The sequence below is a fragment of the Rhinoraja longicauda genome, chromosome 17 (assembly GCF_053455715.1).
Source record: "Rhinoraja longicauda isolate Sanriku21f chromosome 17, sRhiLon1.1, whole genome shotgun sequence".
Classification (NCBI taxonomy): Eukaryota; Metazoa; Chordata; class Chondrichthyes; order Rajiformes; family Arhynchobatidae; genus Rhinoraja; species Rhinoraja longicauda.
The window spans coordinates 10,728,606-10,753,318 of NC_135969.1; the positions used below are offsets into that span (position 1 = coordinate 10,728,606).

General features: G+C 48.4%; 1 protein-coding gene across 1 annotated transcript in view; it reads left to right on the forward strand.

Annotated features, from left to right (window-relative positions):
* Nucleotides 1-629: 629 nt before the first annotated feature.
* Nucleotides 630-24,713, forward strand: part of LOC144601744 (interleukin-17 receptor C-like) — a 71,072-nt gene continuing 46,988 nt past the window's right edge. Inside the window, exons 1-2 of the mRNA XM_078414093.1 lie at nucleotides 630-689; nucleotides 2,833-3,050. Coding sequence (XP_078270219.1) covers nucleotides 2,955-3,050 — 96 coding nt within the window. The 5' untranslated portion in view covers nucleotides 630-689; nucleotides 2,833-2,954. The remainder of the gene's footprint in view (nucleotides 690-2,832; nucleotides 3,051-24,713) is intronic.

The window sequence follows — 24,713 nt, forward strand, 5'->3', positions numbered from 1 at the left end:
ACATTTCGGGATGGGTTTCAAAACATCGTCTGTCATTCCCTCCACAGATGCTGCCTGACCCGCCGAGTTCCTCCAGTACTTTGCGTTTTGCTCCAGATTCCAGCATCTGCAGTTCCTTGTGTCACAACTCATTGGCCCGTGCTTCCTGGAGATGTACCACTGTCGCCAAATTCATAAATGATAGGGGCAGAATTGTGCCATTCGGCCCATCAAACCTACTTCCACAGTCGCTGGTTACCAAACCGGCTGCCTTTCCCCATTTAATCACAGTGTCAGAGAAGGAGCCCTCTGGTGTTTCTGAAACTAATACCACGCCGCCACTCCTTCCCCGCCTCCCTGACGACTCAAACCCAATCTCCACTCCCCACGCTTTTTGGCAATGCATTCCAGATCCTGATCACAGAATGACAACTGCCTCGCAGGGACCGCCTTGTTATTATTAAGCATTTCATTGCAACGAACCAAGTGCATTCCACACATAACTCAGCAGAGGCACTTTGTGACTTATTACCAACGCGAAAGATATTGTTAAACATTGACTTTTTTTGTTGGAGACTTTGTACACGGGGGCGGCAGATATAGAAGGGGAGCGTCATTCTATCTGGTCTCTGCATGTATCCTCTCGATCTTCGCTTGGTGTCCTGATTCCCAATCGGACGGTGGGACCCAGTGGAGTGGAGTGGAGTAGAGTGAGTGGAGTGGAGGGGAGTGAGTGGAGTGAGTGGAGTGGAGTGAGTGTAGTGGAGTGAGTGTAGTGTAGTGGGGTGAGTGTAGTGTAGTGGAGTGGGGTGAGTGGAGTGAGTGTAGTGTAGTGGAGTGAGTGTAGTGGAGTGAGTGGAGTGAGTGGAGTGGAGTGAGTGGAGTGGAGTGAGTGGAGTGGAGTGAGTGGAGTGAGTGGAGTGTAGTGGAGTGGGTGGTGGAGGGGAGTGGAGTGAGGGGAGAGGAGTGGAGTGAGTGGAGTGAGTGGAGTGGAGTGAGTGTAGGGGAGTGGAGTAAGTGGAGGGGAGTGGAGTGAGTGGAGTGAGTGGAGTGGAGTGAGTGTAGTGTAGTGGAGTGGGTGGAGTGGAGGGGAGTGAGTGGAGTGGAGTGAGTGGAGGGGAGTGAGTGGAGGGGAGTGAGTGTAGTGTAGTGGAGTGGGTGGAGTGGAGGGGAGTGAGTGGAGTGAGTGGAGGGGAGTGAGTGGAGTGGAGTGAGTGGAGTGGAGTGAGTGGAGGGGAGTGAGTGGAGGGGAGTGAGTGGAGGGGAGTGAGTGGAGTGAGTGGAGGGGAGTGAGTGGAGTGTAGTGGAGTGAGTGGAGTGTAGTGGAGGGGAGTGAGTGGAGTGAGTGGAGGGGAGTGGAGGGGAGTGGAATAAGTGGAGGGGAGTGGAGTGAGTGGAGTGGAGTGGAGTGAGTGGAGGGGAGTGAGTGGAGGGGAGTGAGTGAGTGTAGTGGAGTGAGTGGAGGGGAGTGGAGTGGAGGGGAGTGAGTGGAGTGGAGTGGAGTGAGTGGAGGGGAGTGAGTGGAGTGAGTGGAGGGGATTGAGTGGAGTGAGTGGAGTGGAGTGGAGTGGAGTGAGTGGAGTGGAGTGAGTGGAGTGGAGTGAGTGGAGTGTAGTGGAGTGGGTGGTGGAGGGGAGTGGAGTGAGTAGAGTGAGTGGAGTGGAGTGAGTGGAGTGAGTGGAGTGGAGTGAGTGTAGGGGAGTTGGGTAAGTGGAGGGGAGTGGAGTGGAGTGAGTGTAGTGTAGTGGGTGGAGTGGAGGGGAGTGAGTGGAGTGAGTGGAGGGGAGTGAGTGTAGTGTAGTGGGTGGAGTGGAGGGGAGTGAGTGGAGTGGAGTGAGTGGAGGGAGTGAGTGGAGTGAGTGGAGGGGATTGAGTGGAGTGAGTGGAGGGGAGTGAGTGGAGGGGAGTGAGTGGAGTGTAGTGGAGTGGAGTGAGTGGAGTGAGTGGAGTGGAGTGAGTGGAGTGAGTGGAGTGGAGTGAGTGGAGTGAGTGGAGGGGAGTGAGTGGAGTGTAGTGGAGTGGAGGGGAGTGAGTGGAGTGGAGTGAGTGGAGTGGAGTGAGTGGAGGGGATTGAGTGGAGTGAGTGGAGGGGAGTGAGTGAATGTAGTGGAGTGAGTGGAGGGGAGTGAGTGGAGTGGAGTGGAGTGAGTGGAGTGGAGTGAGTGGAGGGGAGTGAGTGAGTGTAGTGGAGTGAGTGGAGGGGAGTGAGTGGAGTGGAGTGAGTGGAGTGGAGTGGAGTGGAGGGGAGTGAGTGGAGTGAGTGGAGGGGAGTGAGTGGAGTGAGTGGAGGGGAGTGGAGGGGAGTGGAATAAGTGGAGGGGAGTGGAGTGAGTGGAGTGGAGTGGAGTGGAGTGAGTGGAGGGGAGTGAGTGAGTGTAGTGGAGTGAGTGGAGGGGAGTGAGTGGAGTGGAGTGGAGTGAGTGGAGGGGAGTGAGTGGAGGGGAGTGAGTGAGTGTAGTGGAGTGAGTGGAGGGGAGTGAGTGGAGTGGAGTGGAGGGGAGTGAGTGGAGTGGAGTGAGTGTAGTGTAGTGGGGTGAGTGGAGGGGAGTGAGTGGAGTGTAGTGGGGTGAGTGGAGGGGAGTGAGTGGAGTGTAGTGGGGTGAGTGGAGGGAGTGGAGGGAGTGGAGTGGAGGGAGGTGAGTGTAGTGGGCGGCCCTCCATGCGGAAGCGCTGCCGCTGGCACCCACCTGGTGGTGTTGTAGCGAGTGAGTGAGTGAGTGCGGTATCAGGAGACGGGGCCAAGGTGCGGACCGGACCATTCGTCACCAGTCTCACCATCAGATGGTCGGGGTTTGTCGCGGCGGCGGCCAGGACTAAGTGTGTGCGTGTCTCTCTGTCTCTGACTGTGTGTAGGTGGGTGTGAATGTGTTGGAGACGGCCGGCCAGCCAGCCAGGTGGTGAGATGGGTGCGGGAGCTGTCTGGAGCCGGGCACACTGATCGGACACAGAGAGAGAGAGAGACCAGTGCCATAATAATGTGGCCGTATCTCCACCTCCTCCTCTGCCTCGCCGGCATCCACAGCCTGGACACGTTCCGAGGACCTTTGTATGGAGTCACTTGTCCTCGTGGGGTGAGCACTTTAAAAAATATATAAACTTCGGAACTTATTTCCTTCTTCTTCTTCTTCCCTCTCTCCATCCTTTCCATTATTCATTTTTTCTCGCCCCTTTCCACTCGTATGGCACTTTCTGATTTTGTTTCTGTTTCATTATGGCCCAATTCCGCGGAAGGAATTTATTCACAAAATGCTGGAGTAACTCAGCAGGTCAGGCAGCATCTCGGGAGAGAAGGGATGGATGGGTGAGGTTTCGGGTCGAGACCCTTCTTCAGAATAGTACAAAGCGAATTTACAGAAAACTCTGCTTTAAATGTCGAATAGGTCAGGAGGACACATTATTGGCGACAATGCTGAATACAAGATTCAACTGTCAGCTCCTTATGCCAGTTTACCCACTAAACAAAAATCAGATTCATTTCAGAAGGGTCTCGACCCGAAACGTTACCCATTCCTTCTCTCCCGAGATGCTGCCTGACCTGCTGAGTTACTCCAGCATTTTGTGAATAAATCGATTTGTACCAGCATCTGCAGTTATTTTCTTATTCCGCGGAAGGAATTGTGTTTCAGTGGAATAAGAGCCACATTAGGAATCAGCCAGAGAGCCAGGAGCTCAGCTCTATCCGGCTTTCCTTAAAATCGGTGTTGATTTTGTTACCCGGGTGCCCGTTTCTTGCGGCAAAAGGGAACACTTGGTCTGTACATGGTTGGGACCGCTTTCAGAGGGACATGGGCCAAGCGCAGGCAGGTGGGACTAGTGTAGATGGGGCATGTTGGTCGCTGTGGGCAAGTTGGTCTGAAGGAGCTGTTTCCACGCTGTATCACTCTTTCCTGGGGGAAAAAAAAAAAAAAAAAAAAAATCACATCACAGATGTTGGAAATCTGAAACCAAACGAGGGATTGCTGGAAACACTGGAGAGGTCAGGCGGCATCTGTGGACGGAGAAAGGGAGCTGATATTCCACGTCAGGGATCTTTCCTCAAGAGTTGTGATAAGCGGTCTGGTCAGCCCCACTGTTTGTCTTCCATTATCTCTTAATTGCTTGATATATATATATATATATATAAGAAAAACAACGATCTCAGCAACTGTATAAGAAGACAACTGCAGATGCTGGTACAAATCGAAGGTTTTTATTCACAAAATGCTGGAGTGACTCAGCAGGTCAGGCAGCATCTCGGGAGAGAAGGAATGGGTGACGTTTCGGGTCGACGTTTCAGCCTGAAGAAGGGTCTCGACCCGAAACGTCACCCATTCCTTCTCTCCCGAGATGCTGCCTGACCTGCTGAGTTACTCCAGCATTTTGTGAATAAAGATCTCAGCAACTGTACCTGGACAGCACTTTTGGCCAGAGAATGGCAACTATTTGCCACCCTATGTGGCAAAGAAATGTCCTCTCATCTCTATCCTGGATTTATTTTGGGACTCCAGCCAGTTGAAAAGTTAAATCCTATATCTGTTCTCTTCACAATAGTTCCAAAGGATTTTTCAAGTCCATCTGAATGAGCAGATGGGGTCTTGGTCTCATTCAGATGGGCTTGTGGGTCTAGGGGTATGAATCTCACTTTGGTCCTGTGTTCGAATCCTGGAGCTTCTTTAAGGGCGGCACAGTGGTGCAGCGGTAGAGTTGCTGCCTTATAGCGTCAGAGACTCGGGTTCGATCCTGATCACAGATGCTGTCTGTACGTTGTTTGTACGTTCCCCCATGAGCGTGTGGGTTTTCTCCAGGATGCTCCGGTTTCCTCCCACATTCTAAAGCCATGTAGGTTTGTAATTCTGTCTCAACCCAAAACATCACCCATTCCTTCTCTCCAGAGATGCTGCCTGTCTCGCTGAGTTACTCTGACATTTTGTGCCTATCTTAGCTTTGTAGGTTAATTGGATTTGACACCAACTGTACACTAGATTATTTGTTTCACTCTGGTGGCACAGTCCAGAAACGATATTGTCAGGACTTGAGGCCTGAGCTATAGGGAGAGGTTGGGCAGGTGATGACTTTCTCACCTTCCCCTTGCTAACAATGATCCACTCTACAGTTTCCTTGATCTTCGTCCCTTTGATGTCTCGGCTTCACACCTTACCCTTCTATTTCTCTAGTATCTCCCACTCCCCTGACTCTCAGTCTGAAGACGGGTCTCGACCCGAAGCGTCACCCATTCCTTCCCTCCAGAGATGCTGCTTGACCTGCCTGAGTTACTCCAGCATTTTGTGCCCGTCTTTGAGGGCTTTATCATTTGTAGCACAGGAGAATGAGGGGGTGATCTTATGGATGTGTATGAGGGGAATAGGTAAGGTGGATTTACAGTGACTTTTACCTGGTGTGGGGGGGAATCAAGAACCAGGGCACATTGCTTTAATGTGAGAGGGGAAAGACTTAATAGGAACCTGAGGGGCAACATTTCCACACAGAGGGTGGTGGGTATATGGAATGAGCTGCCAGAGGAGGTAGTTGACAATAACCACATTAAAAAAAACATTTGGTCAGGTACATGGATAGGAAAGGTGTATAATGATATGGTTCAAACACAGGCCAATGGCACTAGTGTAAATGGTGCTTCTTGGTCAGCATGGGCAAGTTGGGCTGAAGGGCCTGTTTCCATGTTGTATAACTCTAATGCTATTCTCGGACAGGAGCATCAGCTTGAGGGGCTGAGCTTGGGTCAATGAATGTAGTCAGTATATCAAGGAATATTACACCTTGGGTCCACCGGAAATTACACAGTGAGCAGATAAAGATCAACAAAGTCAAATGATTTGTTTCTGCGCCGTAAAAGCCATCGAGCTCTTTCATCTCTCTCTGTTTGAATTCTGAGACCACGAAGCTAACCTGGGCAATTCTCAAACCACAGCCCACCCAGCTCAGATGTACAAGGGCTCAGGGACAGACACTCATCAGGGGATCAGTGCTCTGTGAAACAAAGCAGGCTTCTCATCAAATGTAATCATTTAAAAATAATGTTTGTGGTGCATTTATCTCAAGTTTTTTAATGGAGGTAGAAATGTTGGAAACTAACACGGCTGGTGAGATGACGTTAAGAAATATGATCTGCATTGATTCCTTGCTACCTACCTCAGTGTTCAGTGAAAGTAATGTTGCTTTGCTCCACATTTAGCAAGTGGACTACTTGCCAGGTTATATTTGTCCTGGGGTTATTACTGAGGAACGCTGCCTTATTGTACTTGAAAGGTGTGTGCGTGTACAATTGCACGGGGGCAATACAGGGTTTACAAGCCCTCCTTTGAAAGGATGACAGAATGATAAATGCAATGACTTGGCGATTAAAGCCAATGAAGCATGGGGTTTGGGATGTGCGTTTTATGCTACAGACTTCAGGCGCTACTGAATCGGCATTACACGATTTCCTTTGCATGCAGCAGAAGATGTCGAGGAACATGCATTGGGGTCTGTGCCAAGTGTGGAAGTTTTTGGTGTGATCGCCAGCCGAGGGCATCGGCCGTTGGGGCACTGAAGGAGGGGCGCTGGCTGACTAAGATCTGTGCATTGTTTGGGGGGGTGTAGGTGGAAGGGGGGGTCGGAGGAGGGATGCTGCTGCTGGAAGTCAGCAGATCTCTATGTTTTTTTTGGAGAGAAAATTAGAAGTAAAGCACAATGGAAATGAGCTCTCCTGCCAGTGAGAACAAACTCCAGGCTGTGTGGAGGGAAGGGCAGCATTTTCATTCGGGGAAGTAGCCTGCTTCCCCCAGCCACGTGTAAGAAGGAACTGCAGATGCTGGTCTATACCAAAGAAAGATTCAGAGAGCTGGAATGACTCAACTGGCCAGGCAGCATCTGTGGAGAATAAGGATGGGTGATGGTTCGGGTTGGGACCCTTCTTCAGTCCCGACCTGAAATGTCACACCCATCCTTTTTATCCAGAGATGCTGCCTGACCTGCTGAGTTACTCCAGCTCATTGCGTCTATCTTCCCTCAGTCATCACCCACTTTCCCAGTCCTTGTCCTCATTCCCCCCCCCCCCCCCCCCCCCCAACCTCTTCAATCTCTTTATACTCCCCCTCCCTGCTCCACCTTTGTTTACTTATCGCAACATACTCAAAATGCATAGCATTTATTTTTGGCTTTGCTCATCACCAAAGGAGATCAAAAGAATATCATTCCCTGCAAATTAACTTGAGTCAGATTATACATTACAGTGAGATAACTTGAAAATCACTGTCTGTCAAAATATGTGGTGCATTATTTTGTTTGTTGGTGTGGTAATCAGTGCACGATGGTGGGTAGTGTGGCCTGCAGTTTGCCAAACTTTGGGGGATCATTAAAACACTCAAAATAATCAGAAATCCTTAATAATGGACAAGCTCCTTTGTACTGCCCTATGGAGTATTTTGTTAGATATCAGCGATAATTTGCTACCTTATTAAAGCACTACTGTTGTTTTTATATGTTGCACAGTCAGGAAAAAACTTTTTTATTCTCAGTCAAAATTATAAAAATGCATTCACTTTTAGCTTTTCATGTCCCAAGGCACTTGCTATGCAATCCATTTAGCTGAATTATGGAGGTCAAATGTGGCATTGAGGAGTTTAATGTTGTTAATGGAGTTGTTTCAGGAAAGTGTGGGAGGGGTCCTGAGCTACCCTTTGCCAAAGAGGGTGTTACTTTACCTCTTTTCTAAATGGTGGCACCTCCACAGTATTCTACAAGGCTGTTCCTTGCCGGCATGACACCAAAGGGTGTGTTCAGTTAGGCAAAGCTCAGCCTCTGAGTCACACTGATGTGTGTAACATAACGTCCTGAGACACCAAAAATGCCTAACATTTGACGTAATCTAAAGTCACCAGTACGGTGGCTGTGAATTCCCTTTGACTAAAAATTATGAAGAGTGCACTCATGATTTAAGCCAACCATTGCATGAACATAGCGTAAATACATTATGTAATAAATGTTGCCATAGTACCTGCCTCAACTACCTCCTCCAATAGCCCAGTGGTATAAACATCGACTTCTCAAACTTTAGATAGTTCCTCTGTCCCTCTCTTCCCCTCCCCCTTCCCAGATCTCCCTCTATCTTCCTGTCTCCACCTATATCCTATGACCCATTCCTTCTCTCCCGAGATGCTGCCTGACCTGCTGAGTTACTCCAGCATTTTGTGAATAAATCCACCTATATCCTTCCTTTGTCCCGCCCCCCTGACATCAGTCTGAGGAAGGGTCTCGACCTGAAACGTCACCCATTCCTTCTCTCCTGAGATGCTGCCTGACCTGCTGAGTTACTCCAGCATTTTGTGAATAAATCCTCCAATAGCTTGTTCCATACCCCCATCACCTTTTGTGTAAAAAAAAAAAAGTTACACAAAGGTGGTTGAAGGTAGTAAAATAATACCTGTTACCAATAACCAAGCATATGTTCTCAAAGAGTTGGTTTTGTGCGCATTAAATTACTGATGGTGAGGGGCATGTGAAGGATTCAAATCCATGGGTTTCATTTTTCTGCAGCTGCAGTTTGAGTCTCAGTCAAATGACTGAGTTCATATTAAACCCACTTTTGAAAGATGGTCTTTCCTTATAGGAAAGGTCAAGAGTCAAAAGTGTTTTATTGTCATGTGTCCCAGATAGAACAATGAAACTCTTACTTGCATCAGCCCAACAGAATATGTAAACATAGTACACTGTAAACAATATAATGAACGAGAGATATAATACACACATACACACACAATTAAAAAAAAATATATATATATATACATACATACGCACGCACACATACATACACGCACACGCAAACACACACGCACACATACATACACGCACACGCAAACACACACGCACACAAACACGCACGCATGCAAACAATATTAATGCAGTAATAACAAGAATAGTCTATTGAGTTCAGAGCTTATTGAGGTTGTCGTGTTTAATATCCGAATGGCCGTAGGGAAGAAGTGGTTCCTGATCCTGGACGCTACAGTTTTCAGGTTCCTGTACCCTCTTCCCGATGACAGGGGTGAAATGAGTGTGTGGCCAGGGTGGTGTGGGTCTCTGATGATGCTGGCTGCCTTTTTTGAGGCAGCGACTCTGGTAAATCCCTTCGATGGTGGGGAGGTCAGAGCCGTTGATGGACTGGGCAGTGTTCACAACTTTTTGCAGTCTTCTTCGCTCCTGAGCGTTCAAGTTGCCGAGCCAGGCCATGATGCAACAAGTCAATATGCTCTCTACTGTCCACCTGTAGAAGTTCAAGAGAATCCTCTCTGACATACCGAATCTCCGTAATTGTCTCAGGAAGTAGAGGCATTGATGGGCTTTCTTTATAATTGCATCAGTGCTGGGTCCAGGTACATGAATAGGGTAGGTTTAGAGGGATATGGGCCACAAGCAGGCAGGTGGGACTAGTGTAGATGGGGCATGTTGGTCGGTGTGGGCAAATTGGGCTGAAGGGCCTGTTTCCACGCTGAATGACTCTCTGAAAGGGAGGAGAATCACCTGGCATTTTGAGCTGCATTCCAACAGCTGGCATCAGGCAAAAGGATCCCCTTCTGCAAACCCTGGGTTCCAATACTTGTAACTCTTTTTACTTAGACAATACATGCCACAACAAACAACTATCACCAATTTTCTCAGAACTGAAGAGTTAGATCGGAGCCCAGCACATGGCTGGGTCTTGAATCAAACCAGAGAATCAAAATATTTTTTGTTATAGTCACACAGCACCGAAACAGGCCCTTTGGCCCAACCCATGCAATCAAGATGCTCCATCTAGGTTAGTCCCATTTACCCACATTTATTCCATATTAGTCTAAAGCTTTCCTATTTGGATACATGTCCAGATCCAGTTGCTATTTATATGTTGTTATAGTACCTGCCTCAACTACTTCCTTTGGCAGCTTGTTCCATATACCCACCACCCACTGTGTTCAAAAAGTTGCCCCTCAAGTTCCTATTAAATCTTTCCACTCTCACGTTAAACATTTGCCCTCGAGTTCTTGATTCCCCTACCCTGGGGAAAAGACTGTGCATTCACACTATCGCATGTAGTCCGGATTGGATATACAACTAGAAGGATGGTCTTATGGTTACCATGACAGGGATTATATTTTTAAAAATCAATTCATTTAATTATTCTGCTTCTGTGAATTGTGAGGGGAGTGACTGGTGAAAACATGATTCACTGAAATCTTGCAAAACACAAAGTGGGAAGTGGGTAGTATTTCTCACTAAAATATAGCCAGATCATCCAATGAAATGACATATTATTGAATGTTTTGTAATATTCCTTCACTGTAAATAATGTGTTGGTCATTTCCCAATGTTTCCGCGTAATGGACTTCTACCATCTGATGAGAATAACTGAAAGTAGAGATATTCATAAATGATATCCATAAGGTCATATGATAGGAGCAGAATTAGGTCATTCGGCCCATCAAATCTGCTCCGCCATTCAATCATGGCTGATCAATCTCTCCCTCCGAACCACATTCCCCTGTCTTCTCCCCGTAACCCCTGACACTTGTACTAATCAAGAATCTATCTCTGCCTCAAAAAATATCCATTGACTTGGCCTCCACAGCCTTCTGTAGCAAAGAATTCCTTAGATTCACCACCGAGATTCCTGTTCATCTCCTTCCTCAAGGAAAAGAGATCCAGACCACAACTCTATTTCAACTGCTGACAATGTCCACCTTTGAGGTTAGCACAGTGGCATTGCTGGTAGAGTGGCTGCCTCGCAGTGCCAGAGACCCAGGTTCGATCCTCCAGTGCGGTCTGTGTGGAGTTTGCACGTTCTCCCTATGACCACGTGGGTTCCTCCCGTGCTCCGGTTTCCTCCCATATCCCAAAGATGTGTGGGTTTGTAGGTTGTAGGAAGGAACTGCAGATACTGGTTACTTCAAAGATAGACACAAAATGCTGGAGTAACGCAGGGGGACAGGCAGCATCTCTGAACAGAAGGAATGGGTGACGTTTAGAGTCAAGACCCTTCTTCAGACGACCCGCCTCCTTCTATCCAGATATGCTGCCTGTGCCCCTGAGTTACTCCAGCATTTTGTGTCTATCTTCGGGTTTGTAGGTTAATTGGCTTCTGTAATATTGTCCCTCATGTGTAGGGAGTAGATGAGAAAGTGGGATAACATAGAACTAGTGTGAATGGGTGATTGATGGTCGGTGTGGACCAAAGGGCCTGTTTCCATGCTGGATACACTCCGGTGTATCTAAACAGCCGCTAAACTAGACTGCAGTGAAGTAACGATATACGAACAGAAAGTAATTGAAAAGTTTGTAGTATCATTTAAGTAACCTTTTTTGAGGGATTTTCAGAGGAGAAATGCATAAACAAGGTATGAATGCTTTTACAAACTACTGCTTAAACAGTAGGCATATGGTCATACAGCATGGAAACTGGCCCTTCGGCCCAACTCATCCATGCTGACCAAGATGCTCCATGTAAGCTAGTCCCATTTGTTCACATTGGCCCATATCTCTCTAAACCTATCCTATCCATAAAGTAGTAAACTGTTAATTCCTAAAGTTGTGACACCATGGCCAGGAATTGCACTAAACCCTTATTATAAGGGACTATGGGGGGGTGGGAGGAATGGTGTTCATTATTGCTGATTGTCCACTATAACCAAGTAAAGGTTTGTTCCCCCATTGACACCACTGCCCGGGTGCTAGGTCAGAATCCTGGAGCCCCCACACTGATAGCCCAGTGGGACCTCCCTCACCACATCCAAGATGGCCGCCCGGCCCCACCTTGCCCAGTGTAGCTGGGGAACGGCAGTAACCATTGGCCCTGCTGCTGATTCCTGCATTTGGTGACTGAGAGAAAAACGTGAGGACTGGGGTGTTGGGGAGGCAGTGTGGCAGGGAGAGGGGGGTGGGGGTTGGGGTGGCAGTGTGGTGGGGAGAGGGGGGAGGGGGCTGGGGTGGCACTGTGGTGGGGAGAGGAGGGTTGGGGTGGCAGTGTGGTGGGGAGAGGGGGGTGGGGGTTGGGGTGGCTGTGTTGTGGGGAGAGGAGGGTTGGGGGTTGGGTGGCAGTGTGGTGGGGAGAGGGGGTTAGGGGCTGGGGTGGCAGTGTGGTGGGGAGAGGGGGAGGGGGCTGGGGTGGCAGTGTGGTGGGGAGAGGAGGGTTGGGGTTGGGGTGGCAGTGTGGTGGGGAGAGGGGGTTGGGGGCTGGGGTGGCAGTATGGTGGGGAGAGGGGGTTGGGGGCTGGGGTGGCAGTGTGGTGGGGAGAGGGGGGTGGGGGCTGGGGTGGCAGTGTGGTGGGGAGAGGGGGGAGGGGGCTGGGGTGGCAGTGTGGTGGGGAGAGGGCGGTGGGGGTTGGGGTGGCAGTGTGGTGGGGAGAGGGGGGTGGGGGTTGGGGTGGCAGTGTGGTGGGGAGAGGGGGTTGGGGGTTGGGGTGGCGGTGGGGAAAGGAGGGTTGGGGTGGCAGTGTGGTGGGGAGAGGGGGTTGAGGGCTGGGGTGGCAGTGTGGTGGGGAGAGGGGGTTGGGGGCTGGGGTGGCAGTGTGGTGGGGAGAGGGGGTTGGGGGCTGGGTTGGCAGTGTGGTGTGGAGAGGGGGTTGGGGGCTGGGGTGGCAGTGTGGTGGGGAGAGGGGGTTGGGGGCTGGGTTGGCAGTGTGGTAGGGAGAGGGGGGTGGGGGTTGGGGTGGCAGTGTGGTGGGGAGAGGGGGTTGGGGGCTGGGGTGGCAGTGTGGTGGGGAGAGGGGGTTGGGGTGGCAGTGTGGTGGGGGTTGGGGGTTGGGGTGGCAGTGTGGTGGGGAGAGGGGGTTGGGGTGGCAGTGTGGTGGGGAGAGGGGGTTGGGGGTTGGGGTGGCAGTGTGGTGGGGAGAGTGGGTTGGGGGCTGGGATGGCAGTGTGGTGGGGAGAGGGGGTTGAGGGCTGGGGTGGCAGTGTGGCAGGGAGAGGGGGGTGGGGGTTGGGGTGGCAGTGTGGTGGGGAGAGGGGGTTGGGGGCTTGGATGGCAGTGTGGTGGGGAGAGGGGGTTGGGGGCTGGGATGGCAGTGTGGTGGGGAGAGGAGGGTTGGGGGCTGGGGTGGCAGTGTGGTGGGGAGAGGGGGTTGGGGGCTGGGATGGCAGTGTGGTGGGGAGAGGGGGTTGGGGGCTGGGGTGGCAGTGTGGTGGGGAGAGGAGGGTTGGGGGCTGGGGTGGCAGTGTGGTGGGGAGAGGGGGTTGGGGGCTGGGATGGCAGTGTGGTGGGGAGAGGGGGTTGGGGGCTGGGGTGGCAGTGTGGTGGGGAGAGGGGGTTGGGGGCTGGGATGGCAGTGTGGTGGGGAGAGGGGGTTGGGGGCTGGGGTGGCAGTGTGGTGGGGAGAGGGGGTTGGAGGCTGGGATGGCAGTGTGGTGGGGAGAGGAAACCCTGTCCCACTCCAACTGAGATTCCTATGACCAACTGCCCACCCAGAGTTCAGGGTGACCGGACATCGACCTTAAACGTTAACTCCGTTTTTCCTTCCAAAGACACTAACCCGCTGAGTGTACAAAGTTCTCAACAGATAAAAATGTACGTTTTATTAATGTATGTATGTACTATTACTTTGTTAAAAGGCTGTTTGTTACATTGTTTAATAGAGTTAAGTGTGGATACAAGCAATCGCTTGTCAATGTCAGTGGCCACCGCAGTGTATCGAGCAGCCTGTGTTCTTAAAGAATTCATTACAAAGGGGTCCTCAATAATGAGGGGTTACTGCACCTGTGGTCTGGTCCTGCCCCACTGATGTAACTTTGTAGAAATATGGTGAACACTTGTTCTGCGTATAATTAGCCTTCCTGCAACACATCTGACAAAGTTACCAAGCAATTCTGAGGAAATTTCAGGACCGTTTTTCCGCCATTTGTGCTGCCGTGGGAATGTCATTTGTGAACTCAGTGACTGTAGCTTGGACTGGAGCGCCCGACGTTAGGTGCACACACGGCATCTAACTTTGTTGTTCTTGCTCGTTTTATCTGTTTGAAAGGAGATTGAAAAAGGGCATTTAAAGACAGGAATCGCAACGTGTCCAAAGCCTTCCCTTATCTTTTTTATTTCATTGCAACATTTCATGTCAAAGACTACGATTTCAGCTTCAGTAATATGTTCAGGAATGTACTTGCACAATAGACTTTAAAAAGGGTGTTATCTTTCTCCAAAACACGTCTTAATCAGCGTCATGGAGTTAATTAAGTTTTGCAATATTCCGTCATTACTTTAAATGAAATGTTCGAACAGTTGCATCAAGCCAGCATCCTGTTTGAATACTGGCACATTATGCATTTTGACATTGCCACAGTGAGGAAGGTGGTTTAGTTTACAGTTACAGTGAGGAAACACGCCATTCGAGCCACCAAGTCCACCTTGACCAACGATCACCCATACACCCGTTCTATCTCCTGCACACTCGGGGCAATTTTACCGAAGACAATTAAACAACAAACCTGCACGTCTTTGGAATGTGGGAGGAAACCGGAGCACCCGGAGAAAACCCACGCAGTCACAGGGAGAAGGTACAAACTCCACACAGACAGCACCCATAGTCAAGATTGAACCTGGGTATCTGGCGCCACGAGGCAGTAGATCTACTGCTGCACCACCTTGCCACCCCACAGGTTGGAGGCAAGGCTTCTGAAAATATATGATTGAAAGCTTTCTCAACAGGTCAGGCAGCATCTCAGGAGAGAAGGAATGGGTGACGTTTCGGGTCGAGACCCTTCTTAAGTCTGAAGAAGGGTCTCGACCCGAAATGTCACCCATTCCTTTTCTCCATGAGATGCTGCTTGACCTGCTGAGTTACTCCAGCATTTTGTGAAATAAATACCTTCGATTTGTACCAGCATCTGCAGTTATTTTCCTACAAAAGCTTTATCAACCTGAGTTATTTGTTGACCTCTCTCAATATCCATCTGCAATGAACTGTGGGGCATTCATCCTTGGCCTAACAGATGTGAGGTGTGAATGCACTGAAACGTTTGTAAATATAATTTAACTAAACCTGTGTTGGGCGATATTCAAAGGTGAAATATTCAGACGATCTGAGTGTTTTCATCAGCTTCTTCTATAGTTAGAAGGGTTACCTGCTGCATTATTACTCCAATCCTAGATCTATCACACCCTACATAAAACTGAAATGGTAATATTTTATTCAACCACGTGAGGTTTATAAGTGTTTCATAAACAATGCTGCATAGATGAAACAATCCACGAATCACAATACTGCAGTACGGTGGCGCAGCAGTAGAGTTGCTGCCTCACAGCGCCGGTGAACCTGACTAGGGGTGCTCTCTGTACGGAGTTTGTACGTTCTCCCCATGACTGCGTGGGTTTCCTCCGGGTGCTCCGGTTTCCTCCCACACCCCAAAGACGTACAGGTTTGTAGGTTAATTGGCTTCGGTAAAAATTGTAAATTGTCTCTCGTGTATAGGATAGTGCTAGTGTACGGTGATTGCTGGTTGGCACGGACTCGATGGACCGAAGGGCCTGTTCCCGCGCTGCACCTCTAAACTAAACTAAACTAAACATGCCCTTGGAACGTTGTCTTTACCTGCATAACGCTGCCCAAGAAAATGGGTCACATCGTTCTGGGATATGCCTGTCAATGTGCACGGTGAATAACCGAGTTCAACAGCACTTCTCCCTCACCAGATCCTAACCCAGAGCTGGGAACACCACTTGCTTAGTTGGTCCCCTGAGCATGTCTCACCATCCCTCACCAAGGTAAATGTTCCACAACTCCTACTGCCTACACTTAGTTTCTTGACACCGGCTCAACCTGCCTCCAAAGGTTTTCACTCCCTTCAAATCCCAAGCCTGGACCCAAACCCCCCATCTCACCATCCTATATTTCTGATTCCCAGACTCTCCGTGGTGGAAGTATCGACCTCCATGGTGGAAGATTCCGCGCAAGACCCAGCCTCCTTTATCCGAGGCCACAGTTCAAACCCCCTCCGAGGGCCCATCTTAACCCCTGAATCCCAAATTCGGACTATCATCTTCCTCTGCTCAATATTCATCTAGACCCACCTCCTCCCTCATCAGTAGTTCACCCTCAGAGGCAACAGAGAGTCTTCTTCATGCTCTGCTGCAGTCTACAATGGAGACTGTGCAAGGGCCATCCATTACATTTGGGCATTATTGAATTTTGTTCACAGGCTTTAACTCAACTTCCCCATTACCAAAGAATATCCGAGATCAAAGGTGCTGAGCCGGTTCCACCCATGCTCAATCAAGCACAGAGGAAATGTTATCACAGCTGGTCGAGCAAATTGAGATGCCATAAGACGTCAACAATCTTCAGATTTCCTTGTACTTCTACCTCCATCTCTGCACGCTGCTCCTCACCCATCCACCCCCAACGCCAGCCCTGACCACCTCCGACCCCTGCCCTGACCACCGCCAACGCCAGCCCTGACAACATCTTAAAATGGCCCAAGGCCCACTGCACACTCTAACATCCTGACAATGTGCTGCTTCACATTGCGTTGCAAAACATTTGGTGTATGTTGACAAACCTGTTGTGTATAAGAATTTCTGCATGCCACCAAAGTATTGCCAATGGGGACAGTAGATTAAAATGTACTTGGTGCAGGCAATAAACAATCTGCTGGAGGAATTCAATGGGTCGGGCAGCATCTGTGGAGGTAAAAGGACAGTCGACGTTTCGGGTCGAGAAAGAATAGAGGGGAGGTGGCCAGTAGACAGGGGTGAGCCTGAGAGGTGGGACGAGAGTTGGCAAGTGATAGGTGGATCCAGGTGAGGAGGGGTTGATTAGAAGATGGCGTCAGGTTGGGGAGGGGTGGAAATAGGGGCAGAGATTGGGAGGTGATAGGTAGAGGCAACAAAAGGGATGCAGATGACGGAATCCGATGGGAAAGGACGGAAAAGCTTGGAATCGGGTGAGGGAGCTTAGATGGGAACAATGTGGAGGGGGATCCCAGCGGGAAGAGAGTGTGGGTGTGGACAGATGGAGCGAGTGGGGAGGGGGGTGGGGGGGGGGGGAAGGGGACAGGAACTAGTTGATGGGGGATGGTGTTGGAAAGAAAGGTGCGTATGAGAGGACCTGAGTAGATCAGGAGAACCAGACGGTGTGGAGGCAGGCCAACCTGTACATCTGTGGAATGTGGGAGGAAACCAGTGCACCTGGAAAAAAACCCACGCGGTCACAAACACACGTGAACCTACAAACTCCGTACAGACGGCACCCATAGTAAAGATGGAATCCAGGTCTCTGGTGCTGTAAGGCAGCAACTCTACCGCTGTGCCACCGTGCCACTCCGCATTCATGAAATAAGATATGACATCTCAGAAAACGAGCTATATGGAGAATAAATGTGTGATATTATGGTGAGGTAACAGGTGAGGCAGATTAATCAGGCTGCGTGAGATTTATTGTCATATGCACAATAACGGTGAGGTATAGGTGTAATATAAACCTGGCTTGTAGCAGCATCACGGGCACCTGGATTCACATGACACTGGCGCAGTTGGTAAAGCTGCTGTCTCACAGCGCCAGAGACCCAGGTTCGATCCTGATCTCGGGTGCTGTCTTTGTGGAGTTTGCACGTTCCCCCTGTAACTGCGTGGGTTTCCTCAGAGCACTCCAGTTTCCCCCCACATCCCAAAGACGTGCGGGTTTGCAAATTACTTGGCCTCTATAAATTTGCCCCTAACGTGTAAGGAGTAGACATGTAAATGAGATAACATAGAACTAGCGTGAACAGGTGATCGATGGTCAGCATGGATTCGATGGGCCGAAGGGAATGTGAGAGGAAACCCGAGCACCCAGCGTTTACCCATGTAGTCACAGGGAGAACATACAGGGAGATGTAAAGAGGAAAAGATTATAGAAAACAAGGCATGATTGCCACCAAGTCCATTGTAGTGCAAGGGGCGATACGTGGTGTTTTGTTGCTGAGTTTTGTTGCTGAGTTTTGTTGAGGCTTTGCTGCCATGACACTGGTGTCTGTATGCAAATAATCCAAATGTAATTAATAATCAAACTCGCTTTGCAAGATCACCCTCAGCCAGGAGGTTTCAGGAGAGAAAGGTTTGTTCCAGTAATTCTCGCACAGTCAGAGGAAATAGATATCAGATTAGTTTAGTTTAAAGATGCAGCGCGGAAACGGGCCCTTCAGCCCACCGTGTCTGGACCGACCAGCGATCCCCGCACATTAACACTATCCTACACACCCCAGGGACAATTTTGCATTTATACCAAGCCAATTAACCGACAAACCTCTACGTCTTTGGAGTGTGGGAGGAAATTGAAGATCTCGGAGAAACCCACGCAGGTCACGGGGAGAACGTACAAACTCCGTACAGACAGCAGCCGTAGTCAGGGTCAAACCTGGGTCTCTGGCGCTTTAAGGCAGTAGATCTACCGCTGCGCCACCGTGCCACCACAGATATGCAGCAGACAACTGATTCAGTTGAGAAGATTTCAGTGGATTTCCCAAGGTCAAATTGATGTTCCATCTGCACCCCAGTGTGATCATAATTACTGGGGAGAGCTTGCCAAATACTGGCAGGTGGAGAATATTCCCAGACCAGGTCAATATCAGCTGGTTACTTCTCCCAGAAAGATGCCATCCTCCATCTGCACCTCACTGAAGTGGCAGGGCAACAAGGCACACAGCGAGGTGGTCCATACCCTCCCTCGCTGCCATTTATATCCATCTCAATGGTGTGTGGTATTAAAGTGATTCAGTTTGTCCAAGATTTAGGGGTTGATACCACATTGGAAATGGTGATATATAGCTAATGAAGTGCTTGAGAAGAGAAGGTACCATTTTCAGCTTAGTTTAGAGATACTTTCGTTTATTATTGTCACGTGTACCGAGGTACAATGAAAAGCTTGTGTTCAAAGAAAAGACTGTAAATGATAACAATCAAGTCATCCACAGCGCACAGATAAAGGGTGCACTAGTTAGTGCAAGATAAAGTCCGATTTAAAGATAGTTCCAAGATCTCCATTGAGGTAGATGGGAGGTCAGGACTGCACTCTAGCTGATGAGAGGACCATTCAGTTGCCAGGTAACAGCTGGGAAGAAACTGTCTCTGAATCCGGAGGTATGCATTTTCAAGCTTCTGCACCTCATGCCTGATCTGCAGAGAAGAGGGAGTGACCGGGGTGAGAACCTTCTTCAGACTGCAGACACAACCAGCATCTGCAGTTCCTTCCTATACAGGGAAAGATGGTTCTCACGTTGTTGTATGAACAGGAGAGTTGATCTTTGCTGGTTTTAGTGGAAGTTCTCCATCGCCGAGGCTCCTGGTTGGAGGTACTCACAAGTACATTGAGTTATGTGTAAAGTTATCTGTCATTTTATATTCTATGGCAGTGGATGGAAGAACAGTGCAATGGTTTGTGTGTGGCTGGGCTTGACTGCCCTTTGGTATGGTAACCAACCTTGCAGCCATTTAGAGTCAAGTGTTAACAACTCATGCCTGGGATCTGCATCCAGCACTCTGGCATTTCCGCCACCTTCAACGTGATCCCACCACCAGTCGCATCCTCCCATTCCCATCCCTTACTGCCTTCCGCAGAGACCACCCCTTCTGAAAATCCTTGGTTCACTCGTCTCCCCACCTACTCCCCAGGAACTTTCCCCTGAAACTGCAGGAGATGTAAGGCCTGAGGCTGTACCTTCTTCCTTTGACTCCATCCTGGGATCCCAGCACTCCTTCCAAGTGAGACAGAGGATTGCATGCACCTCCTCCAACTTTGTCTCCTGCATTGGGTGCTCCTGATGTGGCCAGCAGTTCCGTGTGTCACAATGTGTCTGGAAATTAATGTGTTGCACAAGGGAAAGTAAAGGGTAATCCTTATTTAAAAATAAAGGCAAGTAGGAGTTGGGAGTTGTAGATTGGAAATAAGAGAAGAATATATCTCTTTGCGGCTGTGTTCAGCTGAGTAAGAGATTAACTGGGTAAAGTAATGTATTCGAGGACTTTAGACATTTTTTGTGACTAAAATAAACATGACCTGGACTTTGAACCTATGCACATTTCTTTATGATGGCATTTTTATCAATAACATTATCAGTTATAAGAACAACACTGAAACGCTATCAAAAGTTTATGGGTTGTATTCATTTTTAGTTTGGACTCTAAATGTGGTTTCAACTTATTTAATGTTCAAGTATGAAGAAGGGTCTTGACCCGAAACGTCACCCATTCCCTCTCTCCTAGATGCTGCCTGACCTGCTGAGTTACTCCAGCATTTTGTGATGGTTAATGTTCAAGGTCATTTTTTAACTATTTAAACTATTGTCTACAGATTGTCATTTCTTTTTATAAGCCACATTCAAATTTGATGTGTTGGTGTTTCTTTAAAATAAAAGTCACATTTTTTTTAAAGATAGCTTGGTTTGGCCATCCCTTAAGCTGCCCAGTCACCAGCTGAGGAAGGAATCCCATTGAATTTCCATTCCAGAGTAATCTTGCCACAATGTTTCATTGTTAGTCAAGTCGTCGAGCTTATTGTCATAAGCACAAGTACAGTGTGGTACAGGAAAAATGAAAATCTTGCATGCAGCACCATCACAAGCATGTAGTCTCGTACAAAACACATACCATCAATTAGATATGTGTAGGGAGGAACTGCAGATGCTGATTTAAACTGAAGGTAGACTGATGCTGGATAACAGCGGGTCAGAGAGCATCTCTGGAGAAAAGGAATAGGTGATGTTTTGGGTCGAGACCCTTCTTCTTCATAAGTCTGGACTGCTACTCCTCGCAGTACTAAGGGACACTATTTAAAAATAAGGGCGTCTGTAAAAGACTGAGATGAGGTGTCATTTTTCTCTTCTCAGAGCGTCCCAAGCCTTTAGACCTTTTCTTCTCAAAGGTGGTGGAGCAGAGTCCTCGAGTATTTTTAAGGCCAAGGTAGAAAGCATCTTGACAATGGCGTGACAGGAATGTGAAGTTCAAGTTACAATCAGATCAGCCACATACTGAATGATAGAATGGGTTTGATGGACCATGTGACTCTAAATTACTGCTCTAAATTTGTCTGCTCAGTTCATGTTCATCAGTTCTAGGAGCAGAATTACACCATTTGGCCAATCAAATCTACGCCATTCAATCATGGCTGATCTATCGTTCCTTCTCAACGCCATTCTCCTGCCTTCTCCCCATAACCCCTGACACCCGTAATAAGCAAAACTCTGTCAATCTCCAGCTAAAAAATATCCATCAACTTGGTTACTGGTTCCACCTCAACATCGACAAAACCAATGAACTCATCATTTGCTTCTGAAATGAGACCACAAGCTGGTCTTCATTGCTGAGAGAGTTAGCAGCTTCAAACTCCTGAGTGTTAACATTTCGGATGAGCTGTCCTAGGCCCAAACACATAGATTTACTTTAGAGATACAGCACAGAAATATGATTTCCAGCATTCTGTTATAGCATCAAGAGCAGTCTGGGGTGTTTGCCTTTTGTGAACTTTTTGAGAGTTGCCTTTTGTAATGAGGAGGCTGGAAGGGCGAGTCACAGAGACAGTACGTTTCTCTACGACAGCCACCGAAGTGTAATCTTGTGCAATCTGTCAATAGTGGCAATTAAATTTTGTTTTGTGTACTTTGTCAAGGAGTTCTTGTGTGCAGCCATTTGTTGTTTGTGGTATGTCTTTCTCAGCAGAGTTTTATTGCAGCTGATTATATTTTAAAATTATATTCAGATAGCTCCTCTGTCCCTCTCTTCCCCTCCTCCTTCCCAGATCTCCCTCTATCTTCCTGTCTCCACCTATATCCTTCCTTTGTCCCACCCCCGACATCAGTCTGAAGAAGGGTCTCGACCCGAAACGTCACCCATTCCTTCTCTCCCGAGATGCTGCCTGACCTGCTGAGTTACTCCAGCATTTTGTGAATAAATATTTTAAAACCAACCGTCTACTTAATTCCCCCATTCCATCACAGATCATTCTGACTTGGAAACGCTTGGGCCTTTGTTCCTGAAGATACCGCAACCAAACCCAGTGGTGAACCGCAACCAAACCCAATGGTGAACCGCAACCAAACCCAGTGGTGAACCGCAACTAAATCCAGTGGTGAACCGCAACCAAACCCAGTGGTGAACTGCAACCAAACCCAGTGGGAGTGTGAAACCAAACCCGATGGTGGTGTGCAACCAAACCCTGTGGTGGTCTGCAACCAAACCCTGTGGTGGTCTGCAACCAAACCCAGTGGTGAACCGCAACCAAACCCAGTGGTGGTGTGCAACCAAACCCAGTGATGGTGTGCAACCAAACCCAGTGGTGGTGTGCAACTAAACCCAGTGGGGGTGTGCAACCAAACCCAGTGGGGGTGTGCAACCAAACCCAGTGGGGGTGTGCAACCAAACCCAGTGATGGTGTGCAACCAAACCCAGTGGGGGTGTGCAACCAAACCCAGTGATGGTGTGCAACCAAACCCAGTGGGGGTGTGCAACCAAACCCAGTGATGGTGTGCAACCAAACCCAGTGGTGGTGTGCAATCAAACCCAGTGGTGGTGTGCAACCAAACCCAGTGGTGGTGTGCAACCAAACCCAGTGGGGGTCCCTTCACTAGAGTGGGTGGCAGCAGTTCATGAAGGTGACCCTCATCCCTCAGTGCCAGTGAAGGAGGGCAGTCAGTTCTACTTGGACAATAAACGGATAAAATTGGGCATCGCAGTGGCGCAATTAGTGGATCCACCATCTCACAGCACCAGGGTTCAATCCCGACCTCGGGTACTGTCTGTGTGGCGTTTGCACGTTTTCCCTGTGACTTGTTTGTTGTGTCTGACTGACTCTTGTTCCCTGTGTGTTGCTTCAGTTTCTCCAACATTGAACGACATGGGCTGGTAGGTTAATTGGCCGTAGTAAATTCTCCCTTATGTGTGGGCGAGTGATGGAATCTGGGGAGAATAAAATAAAATGGTATCAAAGTAGGATTGGTATAAATGGGCGGTTGATAGTTGGCACAAACATGATGGGCCAAAGGGTCTGTTTCAATGTTGTATCCTCTCCAAGAGTATTTTTGGACAAAGGCTTTCCTTTCTTTGGCTTGGCACAAACCAGATAAGCCAGAAAGGAATCATGACAGTTGATGACTAATTAATAAATATATCAACTAGTTCAATATTGGGCAAACACACCTTGTCACGAGAAAGCATTAGCAAACATTACAATGTTAAGCATCAGCAGGTAACCTTAATTGGATAACCCTTAGAACATAGAACGGTGGAGCACAGGAACAGGTCCATGATGTTTATGCTGACCATGATGCCAATTCAATCTAATCCCATTTGCCTGCATGTGGTCTTTATCCCTCCAACCCCTTCTGCTCATGTGCTTGTCTAAATGCCTCTTAAATGTTGTGATCATATCTACTTTCACCACCACGCTTGGCAGTGAGTTTCAGGCATCTTTCCTGCGTTTAAAAAAAAAACTTGCCAATTAACTATCCTCTAAACTTTTCCCCACTAATCTTAAAGCCACCCCCTCTAGTATTTGATATTTCCAGATTGGAAAAAAGACTGATTAGCTACCCTATCTATGCCTCTCATAATCTTAGATATTTCTATCAGGTCAACCTCTTAGCCTCTGATGCTCCACAATAAACAATCCAAGTTTGTCCGAGTACTTGTAGCTAATACCCACTAATTGAGGCAACAACCTGGTGAACCTTTCCTGTGCCCTCTCTCAAATCTCCAGGTCCATGAAAGAGACATTTAGTTAGGCACATGGATATATATGAAATGGAGGGATATAGATTATGTGGAGGTAGATGAGATTAGTTTTGGTAGATGAGATACGTTTGCTGCAAGCATTGTGATCTCACGATCTATTACTATGCTGTACTGTTCTTTATTATATGTATTTTCTAAGAGAATCATAGCATCCCATCTCTATAGTCACTTGGGCGGCACAATGGCGCAATGGTAGAGTTGCTGCCTTACAGCGCCAGGGACCCAGGTTCGATCCTGTCCACGGGTGGTCTGTATGGAGTTTGTATGTTCTTCCTGTGACCGCGTGGGTTTCCTCTGGCTACCTCCACACTCCAAAGACATACAGGTTTTGGATTCCGTAATTGACTTTTGTAAATTGTGAATGCTCCCTAGCAAAGATAATAGAGCAGAGCAAGATAGACCACTCGACCCTAAAAACCGTAGTATGTCATGGCGCCATTTTAGTAGGCAGAAAATTGCAGAAACATTTAAAAAGAGAAATAACAAAAATCTGTGAATTGATAGATGAGATATATTCTGCATTTTAATGGTATCATCACCCATATTGTTCCCTCAAAACACTGATTACACTGAGAGAGGCATAGCGAACGGCGGGTTTTGCTTACTAAAATGGTGGCCGTTCCGCTCCTTTGCGTACTACACTTCAGTATAGGCGATTTCAACGTATGGTCCATCTTGTTCCTCTAGTATCTTTGCTCCCTAGTGTGTAGGATAGTACTAGTGCACGGGGTGATCGCTGGTAGGCACGGACACGGGGGGCCAAAAGGCCTGTTTCCACTCTGTATTTCTAAACTCTGTCCACCAAGTACGTGCAAGTCTTTGGTGAGCTCTCTGTAAAGTAGCTTCTTTGGTGTTTTGTCAGCAGATATTCGGACATGCTCTTTCCACCCGAGAGAGTCCTGAAGAACAGGGCTTCCTCTTACAAAATGTCACCTGTCATTGACCTGCACTTTGCCAATTTAGCAGTTCCTGGATGATCAGACCCGTTTACATTTACACCGAAGAGTCAGTCAGACAGTCATCGACAGTAATAATAATAATA